General features: G+C 50.0%; 1 protein-coding gene across 1 annotated transcript; it reads right to left on the minus strand.

The window, feature by feature from the left end:
- Positions 1–690: 690 nt before the first annotated feature.
- On the minus strand, positions 691–6,105 carry SRXN1 (sulfiredoxin 1). Its single transcript, XM_086932724.1, has 2 exons — positions 5,629–6,105; positions 691–1,190 (listed from the first exon to the last, which is right to left on the minus strand). Exons 1-2 carry the CDS (start codon positions 5,977–5,979, stop codon positions 987–989), a joined length of 555 nt encoding a protein of 184 aa, XP_086788850.1. The 5' UTR covers positions 5,980–6,105; the 3' UTR covers positions 691–986.
- Between the last annotated feature and the right edge of the window lie 18,943 nt (positions 6,106–25,048).

Here is a 25,048-nt window from a genome sequence, read left to right on the forward strand (position 1 = left end):
AGTGCATGAAAAGCATCACACTGTTCACATTTCTCTAGAGAAATGTAGCTTTATTTTCTGTGTAAAAATACTCCACAAACAGAGGACACCATTTGTATGCCAGATGGCAGTCCTCTTTAATAAAGGTCTGTGCCTGGACGAAGTTTTTCCATCTCCTCAAGGCAGAAGGTTTATCTGGTAATGAAGAATGAAGGCAGACTGTTCTTGTAGAGCTGTTTAATTAACCAAACCGAGGTACACTGGCAGAGCTGAACTTTTGGTAGATTTCCAAACAGACTGGAGATCTAAACATCAATAAATCACATGCAACTGGTACCTCCAGCTCCTCAGAGTTATAGGACCAGTCTACAATTTTCAAGTTGTTAGCCTCGGACAATCGCCTGAAACAGGTATTTTCCGCTTGTGTAAATGTCGCTCCTACAGTTGTCATAAAGGTGTCGTAAAATTTTTGTTAGGAGTAAAAATCGAAACCACAGTTGATATGCTGCTTAGTCCTTAGTGTCCCAGCCACATCAAGACCCTTCTTTGTCCATGCAGAGTCGTAGATGAGTCATATGTTTATCGCACATCCAAGCATTGGAATTCGTTCCCACTTAGCTCCTTCTGAAGGTATTTTTTCAAACTAATTTTTAATCTTTACTCATTTAATTTCTTGTCTTGTGTTGATTTTACTTTTTGTTTTTTGGGATCTACTTTTTACTTTTTACTTAACTTAACTTTACTGGACAGGGTACATACCACTAGCGCCGAGACGCTTCCTCTGAATTGAAATTGCATTTATATAGTGCTTACTACCCCCGACGAGGCATCGAAGTGCTTTTCAGCGAGTAGCACGCTAGTCCGGAACCCAAAAAGGATTAGTGGTGAATTAGTATGTGCTTTATAAATTGTATTGTACTCCCATTCTTCACCAAGCTCCTTGTCCTGTGACTGTACTTGAGGTTGGCTTTAATGCCATCAAGTTAACCCTCAGGAATAATCAAGCCCTACTTTAGATCTGGTGTGGAGGAGCCCAGGTATGTGCGCAGGTCGCTGACGGAGGACTGGACGATCTTGGCAGGGACTGTCTCTTTCCGGAGTCGTTCATATGCTGCGTGCCGATGACACCCTCCAAACGAATAGTAATAATCACCACCTTCTCGCCCCTTGATCCAGAGGACGTCAATGGGGGGCACTTGGTCTGGGTCATTCTGATTACAGGGAGAGAAAAGAAAATATTAAACATACACAGTAGCAATATGTGTGAGAATAATCAAATTGGCGGCCTATGACCAGTGAGGTACCTCACAACAGCATTTGATAGTGTCCGCTTCCATGACAGCACTGTGCTAGACCTATATAAGAACCAGGACAAGAACAATGTGAAGTGTCCCATAGAAAAGCCTGGTAGAGCCGGTTTGAGCTGTACCACTGTGAACTGGTCATGCTGTGAAGCTCCTCACAGGTGACAATGAATGACAACTACACGCGCAGCAATGCAAGGCCCATTACAGGAGCCCATTTCATTGCCTGCTAGAAATGAAGCTTGTCGGTCTCCATAAAGCGATTCGGACTGTGCCAGCCAGGACTGCAGTTGGGAATTTACAACAGGGCCTGTCACTTAGTAAACAGTCTCATGCAAGAGCATGAATAGTCTATTCAAACAAATATAGTCGACCTGATTCACAAAGGGCCTCTGCACTCATAGGGGAGTCTCTGCACTTGGGCGGAATCCCCGCAATGATCATTTTCGTCCCGGAGATTCCACCCAGAGTGCGCAGACTCCACCACAACTGCAGGACCTCCGCCACAAGCGCAGAGGCACTTTGTGTCCCAGTTACAAGAATTAACTGGGTTACCAGCATATGATGTCACTGTTACATTTTCTCTGCAGAGCGTTCTACTGCACCGCTGCACAATGTCTTACATCACCTTTACTTGGCATTCTTTGTTAGCACATAGGGCCCTAACGTACCCGTGTGTAACATCTTTAGTCATTCATCTTAGTTTTTTTGATAATCCAAGTACAGCTTTGGTTCATTAGACGAGTCTGGTACAGTTCCCTGGCCAAAACACTCTACAGAAAAGTTGTTGCTTTCCTATCCAAGCTGGTAAGGTAAAAAACTTTATTTGCATAGTTACTTAAAACCATTGCAGTGTAATCTGTGTTTACCTGTATGAGATGGAACATGGACCTGATGTACTTTTTGCAGATTTTCTCAGGGTGTTAACCGTCCTCCATAGCATCAAGAACAACGTTTCCATTCCTTGGCTTTTAACCCATAAATCATTGCTATTGCAGGGTAAATCCAATCAGTCCAATGGAAGCAAGCCAAACTACAGCACCCAGAATACATTAGGTAACATATAGTCTCAGGACAGCAAAAGTGACTGTGAGGCAACAGACTGATGTGGCCGCCCCATCAGTGTCTGTGCAAGGTGTTCTGTGCGCTTTTTAGGTCGAGCTGGACTAGCATCCGTAGGATGCTCCAGTCCAGTTCGACAACTATAGTCATCGGCTTCGGGGGGATTAGGACAAGAGGGTGCCACGCGCTTTAGCCTGTGGATTTGACCTCGTGCACGTGCACGTCGGCTCCGTCCACATTCACCGTGCACATCCCCACACATACACACATGCATGCGCATACACACAGACAGACACTCGCTCGCTCACACACACTCTCCCCCCCGCAGTCATCACACACGCATACACACACGCATACACACAGACTCCAAGACACATACACACACGCACGCTCACACACATACAGAGCCCCCCGCCGCCCCACGCACACACACATGCCCCCCGCCTTCGCAGCTCAGCAAAGGCCCCCACTCACCGGTACTCGTCTCCAGGCGAGGGCTCGTTGCAGGCGGCGGCGGTCTAATCCTTCTGTGCGTGCGAGGCTCTCACCTCACGGGAGCCCGCCCGGGCTTCCGGTGTGTCTTCACGTCCCGCCCCCGGCCTGCCTGACTTCCGCCCGGGACATAATAACAGCTACGTTTGAAGGAGAGCGCTTTAATGATTCATCCACTGCTCCGTAGGCGTAGATGTGTTTTATTTATTTTCAAGATGATGACTCGCAGGTACCTATATTGTCCCTCTTTTCTGCCCACTGTCCAGGTTCCTAGGATAGCCAGTCTCTTTCCCAGGATGGCTGTCTCACCGCCATTTGCCTCCATTCAGACCGCGTCCCTGCTCGGCTCCCATCCCTTTGAAGCAGCCATGTTAGGGGTGGCGGGGGCAATGTACTATCTGTGTGAAAGAGCTTACTCCAGCAGGCGGACGCCCCCCAAGGTTTGCCTCTCTCAAGCCTACACTGGTTTCAGAAGAGATATCTCTGTCCGCACACCCCTAGCAGTCCCCAGTAGTCAATCTGTGGTACTGGGACGGTACCTCACAGCTTGGGTTAGCACTGTCTGTACTTTTGATTGGTAATGTTCTTTGAATCGGATAGGGTTTGTGAGGAGAGCATTGGTAAGTGAGAGTGATTTTTTTAATCCAATCGCCTGAGGCAGAACGTGAAATCAGATTTAAAAGGACAGCAAACTCACCATGCAACGTTTTTGACAGGAGTCAAGTGTAATTTTTTGCGTTTTATTTTCCTTATATACTTTGATGGAAGCCAAGGCTCCCTCCATTTTGCTAATGCCATATTATCCTCCCTCGCTGCTCTTCCGACATTACCCTAAGTAAAAATCACGGTTGGGTTTGAGGAAGCAAAACGCAGTGACATAATGTTTGCACAACATGCAAACCCGCATTAGGTTATTAACTATAAAATAAACTATACTTAAGGCCCTGAAAGATTCCTAGAGCTTTAACAACACTCCTTTTCTCTATAGTGGCGTTTTTACTGCTAGCCTTCCCTTTGGAAAGATCTCAATTTATTATTCACTGAAACTACGACCCTCCCCCCAGCCCCGTACTTGCAGGATTCTGAACGGTACCACCCCATCATCAGTGCTATTTAACCCTGTGCATGACATCTCTGTGAGCTTTCACCTCACTGTCACCTCTCACTGTGTTGTAGTTCACTATTTGTGTGGATTACACCCATCTGTTATTAATTGCCTCTTTGCAGGCCTGCCTCACAAGAATACACCAGTGGATTTCTTCTGCTTTTCAGAAACTAGAATTCCCTCACTTAAACCGTGGCTCATTGGTGCTTCTTCTAGTGCCCCAAGCCACTCTAAATCTCAGCCTCCGTGTCCAGAGCGGCATAGTAAAGGTGCATTAAATATGCTTTTTGGAAAAAATTAGTGGGGACAGTACTAATATCTAGTTATTTCACCTCTTATTTTGCTTAAAGGCCATCGCACTTCATTATCATTAGGGTAAAGGAAATCTGACAGCATTACCCTTTGGCTGGCCACATGCTTATCCCATGGCTACCAACAATGATCATATAATGTACTACCTATGCTGCACCACATTCAAACGGCTCATATGCATATAAGAACATCTTAAAATAGCCCCTGGGTCCGCATTTACCCAATTTACCTCGCCCTCCCTCTATCTATCTATCGCCCTCCCTCTATCTATCTATCGCCCTCCCTCTATCTATCTATCGCCCTCCCTCTATCTCTCTATCGCCCTCCCTCTATCTATCGCCCTCACTCTATCTATCTATCGCCCTCCCTCCCTCTATGTATCGCCCTCCCTCCCTCTATGTATCGCCCTCCCTCTATCTATCGCCCTCCCTCTACTTTTATTTAAGTATTAATTATTTTAAAAAATTAAAAGCCATTGTTATTTGTAATATCAATACATCTAAGTCACGTAAATACAACACATATTGCATTACAAATGCTATAGGTGTCACATTTCCAAAAGTTAAAAGTATTGGCATTGTAAATGACAAAGTTATTAATTTCGCGACTTTCAAAACCAACACATAAATAAAAAAATTGTCATTTACAATACCAATAGCTCAAACTTTCCTAATGCGAGACCTATTGCATTGCAAATGCTTGTTCTGAACATGGTCTAGGTAGGTTACCTTACCATGTACTGGGTAACAGATCGGGTTGTCACCTTTCTGAGAGTAAAATTGCAGTCATTTGCTTATTTTAAGGTTCCGCAAGGATATGATGCTTAAATAGGAATTTATTTAAAATCCTCATTATTTATTTCTACAATGGATTTTCTGTCTGTTTACTTTCATTATCAATCAGAGACTATTTAGGCAACTCTAGAACATTTTGAAAGTTGTATGCAAACAAAACAAGGAGGCAGTGGTGGCATATACAGCAGCTGATATATGTACATATGCACTGAAATATGATCTTTGCCTGCCAAGGGAAGCAGTGATTGTGGACAATTAAAAATGTTGTCGTAAGGATCAAAGGAATTTCTTGGGATTTACAAATTGTTTACGCGCAGACATAGGACCTTCTTTGCGGATTGTTTTGTTTACTGGCTAAGACTGAAACAGGGACATAAGGAGTGCTGAGGCACAGTGTTTTGTAGTAACATTTTGAAAGTGTTTTCTTCTTGGATTTGCTGTTTTAACTATGCACACAAAAGGGGGGAAATACCAGGTTTTGGTCAGACCACGATTTTTTTTTTTACAGACCTGAACAGGAACAAACTGAGCATGCCTGTAAAAAACTGTTAGTTGGCAACTCTAGTAACAAGTCACTTACCTGTATAGTTTCCATCAAGCTCTGCACCTTGGACTCATCCAGTATGGGTGGGATGGGTCTGATTAGGACACTCATCGGGATATTATGCACTGTGCTGATACTGCCAGTGTGGATGCTGCCGCCTCTTTGTCCTTTGGTAACAGAATTGGTGCCATCCATGCCTGTGGTTAGGAAGGCTACCGACTGGTCCTTCAGTCCCAGTGCTGGTTTAACCCTGCGCCCACCTGCAGGGCAAAGTCCCCTCAACCACAGTGCCAGCCTGTCCTTGGGCAGGCCTGGCTGCAGCAGACAGGTCTTGAGCCCAAAACTCCCCAAAAAGAACACAACTATATACTGTAATCTAGTGATCATGTGAAGGGTTTTAATTCCCTTGGGCCAAGTCTGCGCAATTAAAAACCTGCAACAAGAAAAATCAACTCTGTGAGTCAGTATGGCATTACACCCGCGCCTTAAACAACGACGAGACCCTCTAAGCTCCCCGGCATCAAAAAGGCAACTGGGCTGAAGCAAGTCTAGCCAGCAGAACAGGAAACTCTACAATAAAAGCGTCCTCCTTTCTGCAAGCCACCAGAAGAGACTTGAAAGAGGAACTGTAGATAGACACCGAAGAAAGACGAAGAAAACGTGAAACACTTCAATGGACGCCAATGAGAGGCGTAGTCATTTTCATTTCTTGTGAAAGAGAATACTGATTAGAAAGAAGCCAAGTCGAAACACTAATGTTTCTTAATGATAATTTATAGAATGTTCAAATAACGTAGCAGGCTTGGAAACAGCAAAGATTGTAAATGTATTATTTCTATATTTGATTTTAGAAGTTTTTAATACAAAAGCTTTTTGCATTCTACATACAATCGTTAGATATGAAACGATGTGCCGGTTACATCTGCCTGTCCCTATATTACATATTAAAAACAACTACATTCAAAGATGGAGTAGGTGTTAGATTTCATAGACCCCCCCCCCCTTCCCAAGAAGCGACGCAATATCACGTGACATGAACGCACGTTCTTTTTTCTCAACAGGGTGTATCCAACCTTCATCAATCCTAAACAGTCTATCGAGCTTAATCCCTGTAGTTGCGCTATATAAAATATGCACAAAAAAGGGTGACTGGACATGGACACGGAAGTGCCACAATGACAGCAGCTAGCAACATAAACGAAGGACTACGACGTCACAGCTCATCGGCATATAACAGAAGACTGTGGCTATATGACAGGAAAGAATGTTAGGTGGTTTATGGGTGGCGTCTTTTGTTCATATCAGCAAGTTTTAAAATTCTTAGATTATCTAATGTCGTGCTCAAAAAGCTGATACAGCCCCCTTTTCTTTGCATTCTGGTAATTGTAGTTAGTTACCGCTCATGCATGCCTGAGGACTACAAATGCCAGCATACAAAGACAAAAAAGCTTGGAGGCTACCCATTGCTTGGCTTCATTATTGCTCTAATTTGCTTGATTAATTTTGGTCACCTGCGGTAGGTTTCCTTCCTCTTCGTGTGTGTTTTCCCTCCCCGTTACATGGCTTTATAACTTGTGTCCTTCTGCTGCTCATTTCTTTTAGATGCAACTTTTTTTCTTGGTAGGTAAGCATTCTACGAGAGTTCTTGTTTTTTAGCTAGCTCCCTTGTATATTGCTTTCCTCCCACCCTCTCTCCTTCCTTTGTCTGTGTTGATTGCCCCCATCCGCACTCTGCCTTCTGTTGTTCGTGTACCTTGCCCTGGTCATCCCTCCCTCTTTCAGTTTAAGGGCTAGCTGAGGGTAAGTAGGGAAGGTGTGAGGGGCTCCCGGGACAGGAAGACATAATCTAAAGACTGACAGAGTGTATATGGAGTAGCTGAGGGTGCTGGTGTGCAGACTCTGAATCTCAGGAGCTCTTATAGTCGGCTAAGTCTGCCCGATGGTTTTTCGAGTGTGGGTATAGAGTTGGTTACAGGTGTCTTGGGGGATGGTTGCAGATGTGTGTGCTGGCTAAGGATCTTGTGACAATCAGCTGAGGGTTTACGAGGGCTGGCCGTGAGTCAGTTGTGGTGTCGTGAGGGTTGACTTAGGTTGTTTCGGGTGTAGAGATGTTCGAGGTGGCTGGGAATCAGGGATGGTTTGCAGAAGTGTCAAGGCCTGTGCCTAATTTGAGCCGGTGGTTTCTGATTCTCAGCACCCGCACTTAATCATGAACACCAGTGCTTTTCAGGAGCAGTAGTTAAGGACACATTCATTTATGGTAGTGGGTTGCCCAGAATCACAGGATGTTGAGCCAACGGCGAGACTCGAACCTGGTTCCCCAGCTCCGAAGCTGGCCGCTCTGTCCATTAAGCTACATCCTCTCCCCACGTTCATTGTTAGTAGTTGGCTATGTTTTAGGCGGCACAAACAGGAGAAATGGGCTAGTTTACAAATTAACCACTGGTCAAGGCCTTTTGAAGTCTACATTTTAGTTGGTTTTACCTGCTTGAGCTCACCAAGGGTGGCTCTAGCATCTCCAGTCAGCTAAAGGCTACTGAGCATCAGTGAGTGCTAGCTGAGAGCCTGTTAGGACAGGCTAAGGGAATACTAGAGTCCAATAAGTGCTTTGATAAGGAATTCTGAGGGCAGGCTGAAGGAATGTATAGGATTGTGGATGTAGGGTGAGAAACTAAATAGCAGGCAGGAGTGCTCTGAGGGACGACACTGGACCCTCATGGCTGGTAGATGCAGTCTTTATCTGAGGGGCAGTTGAGGGGTCTTGATGGCTGCCAAGATCAACCATCATCATCATAAATACTTTTTTTTGATTTCTTAAAATCGTAAAAGGGTAGAGCTTACCACCATATGATAAACATCAACATATTGAATCAGCATAAAGCATGCCCCCATGTCCTGGGCGACTTTGAACAGATATATATGCTAAATAAAAACAGGGAGAGCGTTTTTAAATATACAAGAATAAAAAAAACAGGGGTAGCACTTTTATAAGGCGATGGCCCTCTCCTTAAAAGATTGGGGCCAGCAAATGACTGTTATAACAGGGGGTCAACCAGGAGTTTCAGAGCCCACAAGACAACATTTGAGAGCTAGCACAGTAACTTAGAGAAGAAGAGCTCTGTGGATCACTTAGAGCGTATGCAATGAGGTCTGTCTGAGAAGACCTGAATGCTAGCTGAGAACGTGACTATCACTGCCTTGTTGTTAGCTTAGGATCTCTTAGTGCTGCTGAAAAGTGTCTAAGGATCAGCTAGGTGTTTCAAGGTAGTTTCTGATGGCTAGATGGAATTCTCGGATTGTCAACTTGGAGTTTCATTGGACCAGCTGGCGATATCTGAGACTCTGCCTAGAGTGTCCGATTGTCTCGGAAAACCACTTCGAAGTTTCTAAAGACCTGCAAAGGCCAGATGAATGTTTCTGCAGTTGGTTTGAGAACTGGGATAGAGTGAGTGCTGGAAGGCTTGGTGAAGCTCCCTCAGTACCAGTGCAGTGGGCTCTGAGTTCTGTCTGTAAAGTCTTGGAGGCTAGCAAAGGGTCTAAAGGTCTGAGAGGTAGCCTTAGGGCTAAAGGGTTTTGAAGGGTAGTTTGATAATGTGTGAGAGGGTGAGGCTGAGGGCCGACTGGCAGGGACATCTTAAGGATTTTGGGGGCCCTGGGTCAAACATAGTTTGGGGGCCCCTGTTGGGAACAGCTTTGGATTCATAGTCCAATTTCACCTCTTTTATGCCCTCTTTGGCTACGTCACTGAAAGCGCACACAGGCACCTTGGTCCAAATTCTAAAAATGTTTACATCTAATATTTAGGGATAGTCACGTGTTTTTAATAATGTAACACAACAGCATCTCACTAATATTATTGCAAATAATATCAGTGACTCCCTCCCATTTCTCCTATGAGCAGGCCAGTTTTTTTTTTGTAAAAGAAACTTTTTATAGATGTTGCTCGAAACATCAACACAACATTTCTCTGCAAAATGTCTGGAATACAGTCCCACGTATCACATACATTGAAAATAAATGAAAGGAAAATTGTATTTAAAATAAGTTGTTGGGGGGCGTGGCCAAGATGGCGGAGTAGGAGGACGCGACCTCGGCGAGCTCCTCCGGCCCAGGCCCCTGAACACCTTATTCATTGCTGATCTCCCCCCATCGTCGCTGGCCGGCGACGGCGGGTGCAGTGGAGAACTAACGGGCCTTGCTGGGAGAAAAATCTGCGCACCAGAAGGCACTGTTCGCGGACTGTGGAAGCCGAGCCGCGATCCACGAAAGCTGCGGCCCGACCGGAAGTGCTGTTGGGCCTGCCCTGTGGGCAAACTCGAGCCTGAGGCGCTGTGCGGAGGCCGCCAGCGCGGCCTGGAGAGGAGCGGGGACCTGCTCGGGTCCGCCCGCTACTGCAGTGTGGAGCCGCTGATTGTGGCACTGAGCAATAGCGAACGAGGCGGCGAGAAGTTGGTGCCCCGCCACGAAGAACGGCCGAATTACGGGGATTTCGGAGGCCCTGCCTGGACTGGATCGAGGCACGAGATCGTCCCACCCGCTGAAGCCATATAGGAGGTGGTGTGTGCCTGGCGGTGCAATTCGGGCCCAGTGGGGTCTCAGACGCCGTTGAAACGGCGGGCCACGGTGACTTGTTGGCTCCCTTATTGTGAACGGATTGGGGTCCGCTCGGGAGCTACTTGCGAGGTAGCGTGCTACAGATAGTGGACGCCATTTTGGACTGGAAGCTACGTTCCACCGGCCTAGTACTGAGGTGGAGTTGGCAGGAGTGGATGCCAGAGGAGCACGAGGAGGTGGAGAACGGGTGTTGGACTGCACCACAGGAGCGGACGGACGGCCTAACCAGCTAGGGCGGTCGACCAGCGGGTAGCTGGGCGGTGTAGTGAACGCTACTGTTGCTGGTGAGGATTGGACACTTTCATTCATCGCCCAAAATGGCCGGCAACAAGGGGAGCAGGAAGGGTGACCGCACCCTACCGGAAATGCTGAACAGGAGCACTGCACGGCAAGACCGCGGACAGCCCTCCCCAAGTCAATCTAGCAGTTCACAGGGGGCGAGCGGAGGGGAGCCGCCAGTTACCAGGTCATTCCTTGAGTCGCTTTTTAGCTCCTTACGAGAGGATTTCCAGACTCTCAAGCAGGAAGTGGCGGGGGAGGTGCGAGAGGTCCGGAGAGACGTCGATGGCCAGGGAGAAAGGGTCTCCTCTGTGGAAGAAGCGGGACATGCCCGGGACGAGGAACTCACATAGCTCCAGCAGGAAGTGATCAGGCTCCGGGACCAGCAGATTGATCTACAATCTCATGTGGAGGACCTCGAGAACCGTTCCCGGAGGAACAACATCAGGGTCCGGGGCGTTCCTCTCGGAGAAGAGGGCGAAGAGGCGGCCACCTACCTCCAGGATCTGTTCTGGGACGTCCTGGATGAGCCGACTGATTTTGCTCTCAGGATCGATAGGGCACATAGGGTGGGCCCACGACGTAGAGCCCCGGCGCCTCCCCCGACCTTCTGGCCTACTTGCCGGACTACCCCCTGAAGGAAAGGATCCTAAGGGTGGCTCGCACCAGGCCCTCCTTGGAGTTCAGAGGTCATAAGGTGGCCCTCTTTCAAGATCTCTCAGTGGTCACCCTACAGAAACGCAAGTCCTTTAAAATTGTGACTGACTTTTTGCGGGAGCATGATATTCAATATTCTTGGGGCCACCCCTTTCGTATTATCTTCCGCTGGAACGGAATATTGCATCAGCTGCGCTCCCTTCATGACACCTGTACTGTATTGGGCATTACGGCAACTGACGAAGATGCTCCCACTCCACGTCGTCGCCGAGTCACCAGGGATGGCTGGCAATCGGTCCCTGGCCGCAGGTCTTCGACTTCTTCAGTGAGACCGGACTCGCCTACTATCCGGGCTGAAATGGATAATGCTGTGAGAGAGGTCGCTAGAGAACCGGCGACAGGAGAGGTCGCTTTGACCGCCTAGGAATCCTCCGGGGGGAGATCGAGATTGCTTCTTCTTCTTTGAGCTGCAGGTTTGGGGGCCTGGGGGGGTGGGGGGAGGAGCGGGGGTGGTGTTGTGGCTGGACGTCCACTTTCGAGACTTTTCCATAGACTTGCCTTTTTGGGCCGGCCTTGGACAATGGTTTCCTTGACTCCTTTCTTGGGAGGACGGGGACAGTGTTTTGATCCACCGCAGAACTGGGGCTCTGCGGATTTGGCGGCAGCTTAAAGAAGCAAGGAAACTCCTTGCCGCCTTAGATGTAGACCGGGCGGAATATGCGGCCCTCCGACTGCGCCACGCCTTTTATACTGGGGGGGATCGCTGTGGCAAACTTTTGGCCAATAGACTCCGGGCCACTAGGCAGAGCCAGTTGGTGAAAGAACTCTCTGACTCCATGGGTGGTGCAGTAACGGACGATGCCTGCATCTCGGCCGCGTTCCGAGAGTTCTACGGAAACCTCTACGCTGGTGACCCATCAGATGTACCGGCTATGACCTCATATCTGGACTCGGTCACTCTGCCCTCCTTGGATCCTTTACAGGTGGACCACCTGAACAGAGACATTAGCATAGAGGAAGTAGTGACAGCCATTGCCAGACTCAAGCATGGCAAAGCACCAGGTCCATATGGCTACTCTGCCCTCTTCTATAAGACGTTCTGCGGGTCGTTAGCCCCAATCCTCACCCGCCTTTTCAACTCTTTCGCGGAACCTGGAGCCATCCCGCCTGATCTCCTGAGGGCTTCCGTCACGGTCATCCCCAAACCGGGGAAAGATCCTAAACACTGTGGATCTTACAGGCCGATATCTCTCTTGAATGTCGACCTGAAACTCTATACTGGGATTTTGGCCAGCCGTCTGGCGCTCCATCTACCCGGCCTTGTCGACCCGGATCAGGCGGGTTTTGTTCCGGGACGGCAGACGGTGGATAATACCAAGCGGGTGGTCCACCTGCTGGAAAAGGCTTCCCGGATTCCGGGTGAGAGGATGATGCTCACGGTTGACGCAGAGAAGGCGTTTGATCGCGTGCATTGGCCCTTCTTGGAACAAGTACTGGTGAAGGCGGGTATTGGAGAGCGGTTTCGCACTATGATCCTCAACTGCTATAAGGAACCCTCAGCAGTGGTCCGGGTTAACGGCCACACCTCCGCAGCCTTCCCCATCGAGAGAGGCACCAGGCAAGGCTGTCCACTTTCGCCCTTGCTCTTTGCTCTCTACATGGAGCCGCTCGCTCAAAGGGTGCGGACGCGACCGGCAGTGGAGGGGATACAGATGGGTGGTTTTACCCATGCGGTCAGTCTCTACGCTGATGATGTCATCTTCACATTGGCTACACCCCGGACATCACTTCCGGCCTGTATGGAAGAACTGGCAGCGTTCGGCACGGTCTCGGGCTTTAAGGTGAATATGGGGAAGTCAGTGGCTTTGGATATCTCCCTGGCGCCTGATACCAAGGCATATTTGCAGAACAGGTTACCGTTACTTTGGTCCTCAGAGGCGATACCGTATTTAGGGATTCAGATTGCCCCTACGTTGCCAGCCATGGTCTCGGCCAACTATTTAGCCTTGGGAGTCAAGATTAAGAACGAGATAGGCCGCTGGAATCGCGGCATCCTCTCCTGGTTGGGTAGGATTGCTGCCGTCAAGATGACGATTTTGCCGCAAGTGCTCTACTTATTCAAGCCCCTGCCGCTTCTGCCACCGAAGGGGTGGATACAGCAGTTGCAGTCGGACGTGGCCCGTTTCATTTGGCAAGTGAAAAAGCCTAGGTTACGCAGGACCCTCTCCCTTTTGTCTCCTGACGCTGGAGGTCTAGGCATTCCCAACTTCCATAAATACTTTCAGGCGACGCAATTGAGATATTTGGTCGAATGGTGCAGGTGGGAGTCGGATAAGCATTGGCTTTTCCAGGACCAAGCGGTGGCGGGGCGGCCTCTGCAGGAGATACCGTTCCTACACCGGATCCATCGGCCTAAGAATCTCTATGCCTCTTTCATTACTAGGGTACCTTTGCAGGTCTGGGATGCGACCTACCTTAGGTATGACCTCACCACATTTCCTTAGCTGCTTTCGCCGCTAGTGGATAATCCTGCCTTCACCCCCGGAATGGAGAAAGGAGCCTTCGCACATTGGCGGCAGGCAGGATGCAGAGCATTATGTCACCTGTATGGCCCCGAGGGTGTCATCCCGTTCACACAATTTCGGCTGAAATTCTCACTCCCCGAAACGGAGAAACACCGTTATATGCAGGTCCGGCATTGGGCTCTCCAGCCACAGGTGAGGGATGTGGCAGATAGGATGCTCTCACCGTGCGAGAGATGGCTGTTGTCCCGTACATCGGACTCAAAACTGATCTAGGACTTGTATAAGTTCTTGCAACTACCCTCAACACACTTTCACAATCCAGGGAGGGTTAGATGGGAACGGGAACTTGGGAGGACACTGAGCCCTAAGGACTGGGACCACATATCTTATAGAGCGCGCCACTCAGCATATCACATGGGCCTCACTGATACTTTTACTAAAGTGTCCACTTACTGGTATTATACGCCTGAGCGGATCCATGAGTTCGACCACAGTAAGACAGACACATGCTGGCGGGGGTGCGGACAACGGGGTACGCTCACGCACATTCTATGGGACTGTCCTCTCTTGACTGGTTACTGGAAGGAAGTACTGGATGATATTGATTCTCATTTCGGTATAGAGCTCCCTCGCTTCCCGGCATATACCTTGCTAGGACTCCCAAATGATCTAATGTATCCCCTCAAGTCCAGAAGATCGCCATTGCACTCGGCTCTGCAGTTCAGAATATCTTGATACACTGGCGTACAGACACAACGCCTACGACTACGGGCTGGCTCCACAGACTTTGGCACGTGCTGGGTATGGAGAAATTGTCTTTGGTGGTGGCTGGGGATATAACGCAATTTAATGAACTGTGGCAACCATTTCACTCTCTGCTGCTCACGGAGTTCAGGGAACTCACCTGTCCGAGATACCTCCGCCTCCTGCGGCTTACGAGCCCGCTAGCGCCAGATCAGTGACCGGGATGAGACCCTACTCCCTAATTACCTAGAGCCTTGGGAGATAAGTTGCATGTTAGTAGCGCACTGGACAGTGGGTGGGGTGGGTGGGGGGGAGTTGGGTGGGGCAAGGGGAAGTTGGGGTGGTGGGGGGACGTTTGTACTAAAATGTTGTGTCATGCCAGACTTTTGCTCTTTTTCATTTGCCGATCTTATATTGCTGTATACTTGATGGATGTGTCACGCTGAATAAAATACTTTAAACTTAAAATAAGTTGTTGAAGAATTATTTAAGGTCATTGGGGCAAGGCTTTTTGCAGAACATAGCTGGCTCTACCAGGAGGCCCCCTGAAAGGGTTGGGCCCTGGGCCAGATCCCACTTCGCCCATGCCTTAAAACGTCTCTGACAATGGGGGAGGGGGGCTGATGTTCAGTAGAGTATTCGGAGAGCTAGTAAGGGCCATGGGTGTAGGTGTATGGGAGCTAAACAAGGTAATTTTTAGGATTAAATATTTTTATTGAGCATGTCAAGACCGGATGGATACAATACAGCCGTATAAAGTCACTCACCACGCCGACAAGCGACGGGTAAGACAATGCATCGGATGGTAATAAGGCACAGTTCTCAGGTACGTGGGCACAGTTATACACAGCAAGCCGCCTACAACCCAGTTTGGGCCTGCCGCGTTGAAAAACAGGGCAACGTTCATGCGCGACTGAACATTGCAACCGGCCCCACCCTGGTGGAAAAACCGAAGGTAAGAAACAGCGTCTTGCAGCCTGCTGATCAATTCTCCAACTTGCCATTCCCCATTGCCAGAAGCTGCATAGTCCGCCAGGTGCTGGTGTATCCTCGTCTGTGACATACATTTGAACAACCCGCCCGCTCCAAACCCCACCAACCGCGCCCCAATAGAGACCAAGCCCACCTCCCCCCTACCGCACCCCGACCCCGGATTAACCCCAACAACTCCCCACCACCCCGCCCCTCCCACCCCCCCAGTGGTCCATGGTCCGTTCCTCCGTCCTATCTCTGCACCTCCCCTACTATCGGACGGGCCCATCCTTCCCCCCTGCCTGTGCTGTTTCCGTTAGCCGCAGCAGTCTCAGGTACCTCGGGGCATGTTACTTCCACAAATTCAGACGATAAGAGGGTCAAAAATGGCTTCCAAAGCTCCGTATACTTTGCCCCCTCTCCTGCTTTATATCGGGAGAGCGGTTCCATGCCCAATACTGTCCAGAGGCGGTGGAGCCAGCCCTGACGCGTAGGGAGTTGCACCGACCGCCAGTGCGCCAGGATATTCTGCATCGCTGACCCCAGCGCAATGGCTATCAAGTGGCCCCTCCTAGACCTCAATGGATAAGTCAATGCGTTAGGCAGCCCCAGAATGACATACGAAGGAAAGCAGGGGATTTCCGTGTCAAAGTGGGCATCCACATCGCTCAAGACCTGCCGCCAGTAGTCCTGCAAAAACCTGCAATCCCAGAGGATGTGTGTTAACGTTCCCAGAAGGCCACAGCCCCGCCAGCAAAGAGGATCTTTATACTACTATCCATCTCATAGAGACGCTACGGGGTGTAGTACCAATAGGTCGCCACTTTAGTGAGCGTGTCTGTGAGCCCCATGTGGTAGGCCGAATGTCGTGCTCTGTAGGATATTCCATCCCATTCCTTGTGTGAGAGAGTCCTCCCCAGCTCCCGCTCCCAGCGCACCCTACTCGCGCTGTACGTGTACCTGTGCTTGTGCATGAGTGTTTTGTAAAGGTCTGAGATTAGTTGGTTGTCCGATGTCCGAGAAATCAGCCAGCGCTCAAAGTCCGTCATCCGCCTGTCCGCTGTAGATCTAATCGCAGGAACAAGAGCTCAGTGTCTGACCTGGAAATATCATACTCCTGACGAAACTGTGGGAAGGGGACGGCTTCCTCCGGCCCATACATATGGCAAAGAGCCCGGCAGCCCGCCGGCTTCCAACGTTCGAAGGCCTTCTTATCCATCCGTGGTTGGAAGTCAGGATTGTCAAGGACGGGCGTGAGCGGCGACGGTAAGGTGGTAAGACCTAGCGAGACCCCCACCGGATCCCAGATCTCAAGCGGGACTCGCGTGATGAACGACGCGTATAGGTTGGGTGGTCTGTGTATACGGTGCATGAACAGAATCTCCTGCAGGGTCCTCCCGGCGACCGCCTGGTCCTGAAATAACCAATGTTTCCCGGACTCCCAGCGGACCCATTCTGCCAGGAAGCGTAGCTGCGACGCCTGGAAGTATGTTGCTAGGTTCGGGATGCCAATCCCGCACTGCTCGGGTGCGAGCATCACTATCTGAGCCTTCAGGCGGGGTTTCCTCCCATTCCAAATAAATTGTGAGAGCTCTGACTGTGCCTGCTTAATCCATATCTTGGGCGGAGTAAGGGATATGGTGCGAATGATGTATAGGATTTGGGGGAGCACCGTCATCTTGACTGCCGCCACCCGACCGAGCCATGACAGCGGGTAGTGCTTCCACTACCCTAGTTCCTGTCTGATTTTCCGCCTCAGGTGGGAGTAGTTAATGTCCACTGTGGTCTGAAGAGAGGGGGCCAAACGAATCCAGAGGTCTGGGACCGCCTCCTTGGCCCACTGCAGAGGAAACTTGTCTTGCAATATTGTGCGAGTGCCTGGGTCTAAGGAGAGGTCTAACGCTTCTGACTTCGTCATGTTGACTTTGAAGCCTGACACTCGACCAAACCTAAGCAGGTCGTCTAGGCATGCCGGTAGGGAGCTACGGGGTTCGGCAAGGGACAAGAGAACATCATCGGCGTACAGGCTTATCGTGTGCACGTCTCCTCCGAATTTGATACCCTTTACCTCAGGATCCATGCGAATCATCTGCGCCAACGGCTCCATATATAGCGCGAACAGCAGGGGAGACAATGGACACCCCTGTCTCGTGCCCCGTTCGATCTTGAAACGCGGCGAGGAGCAACCGTTCACCCGGACCGTAGCCGATGGGTATTTATAGCAGTTCAATACTCTGGTCCTGAATTTCGGACCCATACCTGCCTTAACCAAGACCTTCTCCAAGTAGGGCCAGTGCACCCGGTCGAATGCCTTCTCGGCATCAATGGCCAGCAGCATGTATTCCCCTTGCGTTCTAGATGCTTTTTCCAAGAGATGGAGGGCTTGTTTGGTGTTATCGGAGGTCTGACGCTCCGGTATGAATCCGGACTGGTCCGGATTAATCAGTCCCCCCATGTAAGGGGCCAACCTGGCAGCAAGGATCCCCGTGTAGAGCTTGAGGTCCACATTTAGAAGGGAGATGGGCCGAAATGCTCCACAGTCCGCGTGATCCTTGCCTGGCTTAGGTATAACCGCAATGGAGGCCTCAAGTAGATCTCCCGAGATCGTCCTTTCCTCAGTGAATGAGGTGAACAGCCTAGAGAAAAGCGGAGCAGGCTGTACGCAGAAGGTCTTATAAAAGCTCGCCAGAAAACCATCCGGGCCAGGAGCCTTGCCCAGCTTCAGTCCGGAGATAGCCGATATAACCTCCACCGGCCGGATGTCCCCCTCCAAACTATCAATCTGTTCCTGAGTCAGAGCTGGCAATGGGATCGACGCCAAGAAGTCCAGTTCGGCCTCTGGGTTGTCCGGGCTGGACTCGTAGAGTTCAGTGTAGTAGTCACTAAAGGCCTCGGCTAATGCCCGATCTTCCGTGACAGGTAGACCGTCTCTTCTCCGCAGCTCCCTAACCTCCCGTTTCTGTGTAACTGTGCGCAACTTGTGCGCCAGGAGGCGCCCACATCTGTCACCGCCAGTGTAGTATAGATGCTTGAGCCTCAATGCCGCATATTCCGCTCTGTCTAGATCTAATGCCGCCAGTTGCTGACGAGCAGCCTTCAGCTGGCGCCATATTCGGGGAGCCCCGGTCCTTCTATGGATCTGTTCTAGTTCCCTAGTCTTCTGAGTGAGTTTGTCTCTTTTAGTGTGGTGTTCCGCGTACTCCGCCGCTGAGATGGAGATAAATTCTCCTCGTAAGACCGCCTTCATAGCCGCCCACTGAGTGGCCAAAGTGGTGTCCTCTGTACTGTTGTGCAACAGATAGTCTTTGTGAGAAGTTGGCCTGATATGTAGTGTTTCCAATTCTGGAACCACTGGGTATCAGTCCAAACAAACCCCAAAGATGTCAGGTTGTAAGTCAACCTTGTAGACAAGCTATCCTAGTGGTAGCATGGACTAAGCAGCCTTAAAGGCTTAACTTAAGAGGTCGTGTTAAGCGAGCTGTTTTACCACATACAATCCTGTAATCAAATGAAAGGACACCACACAAGTATATATTGTAAAAATATATGTATTTATTTCTAAATTACTCCCCAGTACTCTTTATGAGGAAAGGGGCACAAGCGTTAAATCAAAAGCACAGTAAAACACATAAAGTTGCACAATTATGGATGAGGGCGGGTGGCCACTCAGACCATATACTAAAAAAATGGTATAAGGAACACTTATCGAACAATGGTTAGGCCTAGGGCCTAGAGATTCGCTGGGAGCAGTCAGGACTAACAATGATGAAGTCGGGAGTAGCCCACAGGAGACGGGTGCAGCACGGAAAGTGCAGCGCGCACCAATGCAAAGTCAATGGTGCGTAAAAGTTGGTTAAAGTGAATTAAATGATACTTCCGCTGAACCTAGGAACACAAAACTTTAGACACAGACCCTAGAGGTGTGTACCAGTGTAAGGACACCGGCGTTGCCAAGTTACCTCACCCACAGGCCGTGGATGCACAGGGTCGAAGTGGCGTCGGGTTCTGTCACGCAGGTTCTTGGTGCTTGAAGCTGTTGCAGCTGCAGGCGCTGTGAAGCAGAAGTGTCCGGTGCGATCCAAGGGTGGATCGAAGTAGAAAAGTACCTGAAAGCAGAGGGGACAGAGTCTGGGTCACTCAGCAGTGACCAGGGTGAAACCAGGACGGAACCAGGCAATGTCGGGCGCAATCAGGCGGTTGTCGATAGGCTTCTCTCCGCTGTCACGTGGGCTCTGGGGCATCTGCGACGTCCAGGAGCAGGTCACGATCTGTCCCACGTAGGCTATCGCCGTCAGCACCGTCGGCTTCAAGATTGCAGCAAACAGCACTTGGCAAAAGCAATCCACGCGGAACCGGGAGATTGCTTATCACTCGAACAAGGAGGGTCAGAGTGGGTGCTCCTTTTCACAGGAGCTGGTGCAGATCTGGAGCAACCAGAAAAGCAAGTCGTATTTCAAGTTTCGTCGGCACAGGGGCCACAAGCCAGCTGGCAAGTGACCGGGCCAACGCGTCGAGCGCACACAAGCAGAAGGGCCCCACGCAGCACTCGTCGAGTGTGGAGGGGTGAGCTTTGGTGCAAGTGGAGCTCGGGGCTGGGGCTTCTCAAACCCCGGTGCACAGCTTCGAGGGTCACTCGTGGGCTGCACGGTCAGCGTCTCGTGGCCTTTTCAAGATGGCGTGCCCCACGCTTCCGGTCGCCTCCACGGGTCTCAGCTCTGCAGGGACTGTGGATCGGGCAGGTAGAAGGCAGGCAAGCTTGATCTCGTCGATCTCTGTCGCTCGAGTTCCGGCGGGAACTGCAACAAAGCAAGGGTTGAGGGCTGGATGGTGCCTGTTTGCACAGGGTGGTCACTCCTTGACCACAAGGGAGATTCTTCAGTCTTCTCACGTCGTGTAGAAAGTCGAAGGGTCCAGATTTCGTTTCTTATGTTTCTTCAGGATGATCTCAGGTCCGTTGGGACTGCTCCCCCTCTTATTCGAATCTGGGGGGTTGGACATCCTGCTAGGTCCCCTCCTATGGGTGGGACCCAGGAAGGGGGTGGTTACACCCCTTTCCTTTGATCCTGGCCGCGCTGGGACAGGGGCTGGGAGGCCCCAGAACCGGTTTGGCCGGATCCTGCAAGGGGCAGCCTTGTGCTCCCCAGGCAGTGTCTGGTTTCTTTGAAACCTCCCTACTCCAATCCACTATCTCCTGTCTGGGGTGGTTTGACACCGCCCTGTGACAGGAAACTCTTTGTCCAGGCCTCCTCTGCCGGGTTTCGGTCAGCAGCAGGAGGCCAGACCCGTGTCTGTGGCAGGGGCATCCATTTTGTGGATCTGAGGCTCATTTTAAATCAACCGCGTTTCAGTAAAGTAACATGTCTTCTCCCTCTAGAAGGGTGGAATGCTACCCCCGTCGCCAGAACTGGCGAGGGGGTAGTATTCCAATTCGTATGACACCTTACACGACATGTTTTGATAAAGCCAAACCAAAGTTGCTATATAACCGCGAGGATTATAAGGCGCTTAAGAGTATATGGTATGGCATTATCCCGGATCAGCTTAGGGAGTTGTTCCCGACAGCTGCAGACAGGCTCAGCTCATGCCAGAGCTCCATCTCACATAAAACCACGCACTCTGCCTCCAGGATTGATGAGGCCTTCCATAGGAGTGGCTCACAGGTTATATATGTGTCCAGATATAGGTTTAGATATAGGTATACTATATCTAAGCAAGGGGTGATTACACCCACTTGCCCCAGCTGAGTGATCAGCCAGTTGTGTCAATTTAAGAACCAGCCAGGGGTGGCAAAAGCTATGCTTCAGCCCCTGGTAGGCCTTGGTGGCACCTATGCCCTGAGCACCTATAGTGCATGGTACAGGGGCTGACAAGGAGTCCATTTCCAATTGTGTTATGTACCTATAGCACATGTATTATAAATTTAGAGAGAGAACAGCAGGCTGGGGGTCTGATTAGCAGGCCCACAGCCTCAGTAAGTCGAAAACCAGTGAAGCAAAAAGCAAAAATTGGGGTGACCATAGGATAGCAGACCCTACTCTCCTACATAACCCCCCCCCCCAAACGCAGGGACATTAAACTTAACCTTGACCAGATAAGTCTTCATGTTCTAAGTGGAAGTACCTGGAGAGACCATCTGCATTACCATGGTCAGTCCCTGGGCGGTGCTCCACTGTAAAGTCCATCCCCTGTAGGGAAATGGACCACCTGAGCAGTTTGGGATTTTCACCCTTCATCTGATTTAGCCACAAGAGGGGCTTATGGTCTGTCTGAATTAGGAAGTGAGTGCCAAACAAGTATGGCCTCAACTTCTTCAGGGCCCAAACCACAGCAAAGGCCTCCCTCTCAATAGCTGACCAACGTTTCTCCCTGGGGGTCAGCCTTCTGCTAATAAAAGCAATGGGCTGGTCTTGACCATCTTGATTAAGTTGTGAAAGCACAGCTCCCACCCCCAACTCAGAAGCATCTGTCTGTACAATGAACTGTTTGGAGTAGTCAGGACTCTTCAGGATAGGTGCAGAGCACATGGCCTTCTTCAGGTCATCAAATGCCTTTTGACAGCTAACTGTCCACTGAACCTTTTTGGGCATCTTCTTGGATGTCAAGTCATTCAATGGTGTCACAATGGACCCATAGTTCTTTACAAATTTTCTGTAATACCCAGTCAGGCCCAAGAAGGCTCTGACTTGTGTCTGGGTAGTTGGAGGAGCCCAGTCCTGTATGGTCTGGATCTTGCTCTCCAGTGGTTGAACTTGACCCCCACCTACTAGGTGGCCCAAGTACACAACCTTGCTCTGCCCTATCTGGCACTTAGTAGCCTTGATAGTCAGGTCTGCCTTTTGCAGGGCCTCCAGAACCTTCTTCAGGTGGATCAGGTGATCCTCCCAGGTGGAGCTAAAGACAGCAATATCATCTAGATATGCTGCACAAAAGTCATCCAACCCAGCAAGGACTTGGTTCACCAACCTTTGGAAGGTGGCAGGTGCATTCTTCAAGCCAAAGGGCATTACCACAAACTGATAATGTCCACTAGGGGTCGAAAATGCTGTTTTGGCTTTTGACTCCTCAGCTAGTCTGATTTGCCAGTAGCCAGCTGTCAAATCAAATGTGCTCAGAAACTTGGCAGACGCCAATTTATCAATGAGCTCATCTGCTCTTGGAATGGGATGAGCATCTGTCCTAGTGACAGCATTGAGACCTCTGTAGTCCACACAAAACCTCATTTCTCTCTTCCCATCTTTGGTATGAGGTTTTGGCACAAGGACCACTGGGCTAGCCCATGGGCTCTCTGATGGCTCAATCACTCCAAGCTCCAACATCTTTTGCACCTCAGCCTTTATACAATCCCTGACATGGTCAGGTTGCCTGTAGATCTTATTCTTCACAGGCAGATTGTCACCAGTATCCACCTCATGGGTGCACCAGTTAGTCTGACTGGGTGTGAGTGAAAACAAATGTCTGTGGGCCTGCAACACCTGTCTGCAGTCCACCTGTTGCTGCTCAGTGAGGCTGCCTGCCAAGGCTACTCCATCAACTGAACCATCATCGGGGTTCTGGGAAAGCAGGTCTGGGAGAGGGTCACTCTCTTCCTCCTGTTCCCCATCTGTGGCCATGAGGAGACTCATGTCCTCCCTGTCAACAAATGCTTTCAATCTGTTTACATGGAGCACCCTGTGGGGGCTCCTAGGGGTGCCAAAGTCAACCATGTAGGTGACTTCTCCCTTCTTTTCAATGATAGGGTAGGGTCCAGTCCATTTGTCCTGAAGAGCTGCTGGCCCCACTGGGTCCAACACCCACACCTTCTGTCCTGGCTGGAACTCAACCATAACAGCCTTTTGGTCATGCCAGGCTTTCTGTAATTCCTGACTTGCCTCAAGGTTTTTGGATGCTCTCTCCATGTATTCAGCCATCCTGGAGCGGAGACCAAGTACATAGTCCACAATGTCTAGTTTAGGCTTTTTGAGAGGTAACTCCCATCCTTCCTTCACCAAACTCAATGGACCTCTTACAGGGTGGCCAAACAAAAGTTCAAAAGGGCTGTAGCCAACCCCCTTCTGTGGGACCTCTCTGTAAGCAAAGAGCAAGCAGGGTAAAAGGATGTCCCATTTCCGCCTGAGCTTCTCTGGTAAACCTTTTATCATTCCCTTTAGGGTCTTGTTGAACCTTTCCACAAGCCCATTGCACTGTGGATGGTGGGGTGTGGTAAACTTATAGTTTACTCCACACTCTTTCCACATTGCTTTTAAGTATCCAGACATAAAGTTAGTACCTCTGTCTGAAAGAACCTCCTTTGGAAAGCCCACTCTTGAGAAAACTGCAATGAGGGCTTTTGCCACCACAGGAGCTGTGGTGGTCCTCAGGGGAATTGCCTCTGGGTACCTGGTGGCATGATCCACTACCACCAGTATAAATCTGTGCCCAGATGCTGTTTGAGGATCCATGGGACCCACAATGTCTATTCCAACTCTTTCAAAGGGTACCCCCACCACAGGTAGTGGTATCAGGGGGGCCTTTGTTGTGCCACCTGACTTACCACTGGCTTGGCAAGTGACACAGGAGCGACAAAACTCCTTGACATTTTCTGACATGTGAGGCCAGTGAAAGTGTGGAACAAGCCTGTCCCAAGTCTTATTCTGGCCTAAGTGTCCTGCAAGGGGAATATCATGGGCCAAGGTAAGAAGGAAGCCCCTAAACTTCAAAGGTATAACCAACCTCCTGGTTGTGCCAGGCTTGGGGTCTCTAGCCTCTGAATAAAGGAGTCCTTCATCCCAATACACCTTATGGGTACCTTGAGCATTCCCTGCAGCCTCAGCAGCAGCTTGCTGTCTGAGGGGTTCAAGTGAAGGGCAATCTAATTGAGCCTGCCCCAGGTCTGCCCTTGAGGGTCCCCCTGTCCCCAGAAACTCAACCTGTTCAGGTTCAAGCTCATCTGAGACAGTCTCCTCTTGGACTGCAGAATCAGTTTCCTGTGAAACTTGATCCTCAACCTGGGGCAAGTGGGAAGGCACAGCCTTAACCCTCTTGCTCCTTCTCTTGGGTTGTGGTTGGTCTATTGTTTCAAGATCCACCACTGGTTCAGGAAGGCACTTCTTAGCCTGAGACCTTGTCACTGCAAGGACATGAGCTGAAATCCCTAGCATTTCTGCATGAGTCCTGTACTCCACTTCTGACCAAACTGAGCTTTCAAGATCATTGCCTAACAGACAGTCTACTGGGAGGTCTGCACTCACAACAACTTTCTTTAGGCCATCTACCCCTCCCCAGGAGAAGTTCACAACAGCCACACTATGGGAAGTAGTGGAGTTGCTTGCATTGGTCACTAGGTAACTTTCACCTAGTACAATCTGTCCAGGGTCCACAAAGCCAGGTGTCACCATTGTGACACTGGCACAAGTGTCCCTGTAGGCCTGAGCCAGTTTCTCATTATTTAAGGGAGTCTGCCTATATTTGCCCAGGTTACTGGGGCTTACTGCAGTGGGCAAAGATAAGTCCACATCATATAGGAGAACTGCCTGTGTGGGGATTCTGACTAGGCCAGATTCCACCTCAGTACCCAGGGTCAACCCTACTAAACCCTTTGGCTGTGTACCACCACTGTTAACTGTACTAGGGGGTGCAGGTGCTTTAGGAGCTGCAGTGGTGGGGACTGGATTTTTCTTAGTGCATTC

The sequence above is a fragment of the Lissotriton vulgaris genome, chromosome 7, assembly GCF_964263255.1.
Source record: "Lissotriton vulgaris chromosome 7, aLisVul1.2, whole genome shotgun sequence".
In the NCBI taxonomy this organism is placed as follows: Eukaryota; Metazoa; Chordata; class Amphibia; order Caudata; family Salamandridae; genus Lissotriton; species Lissotriton vulgaris.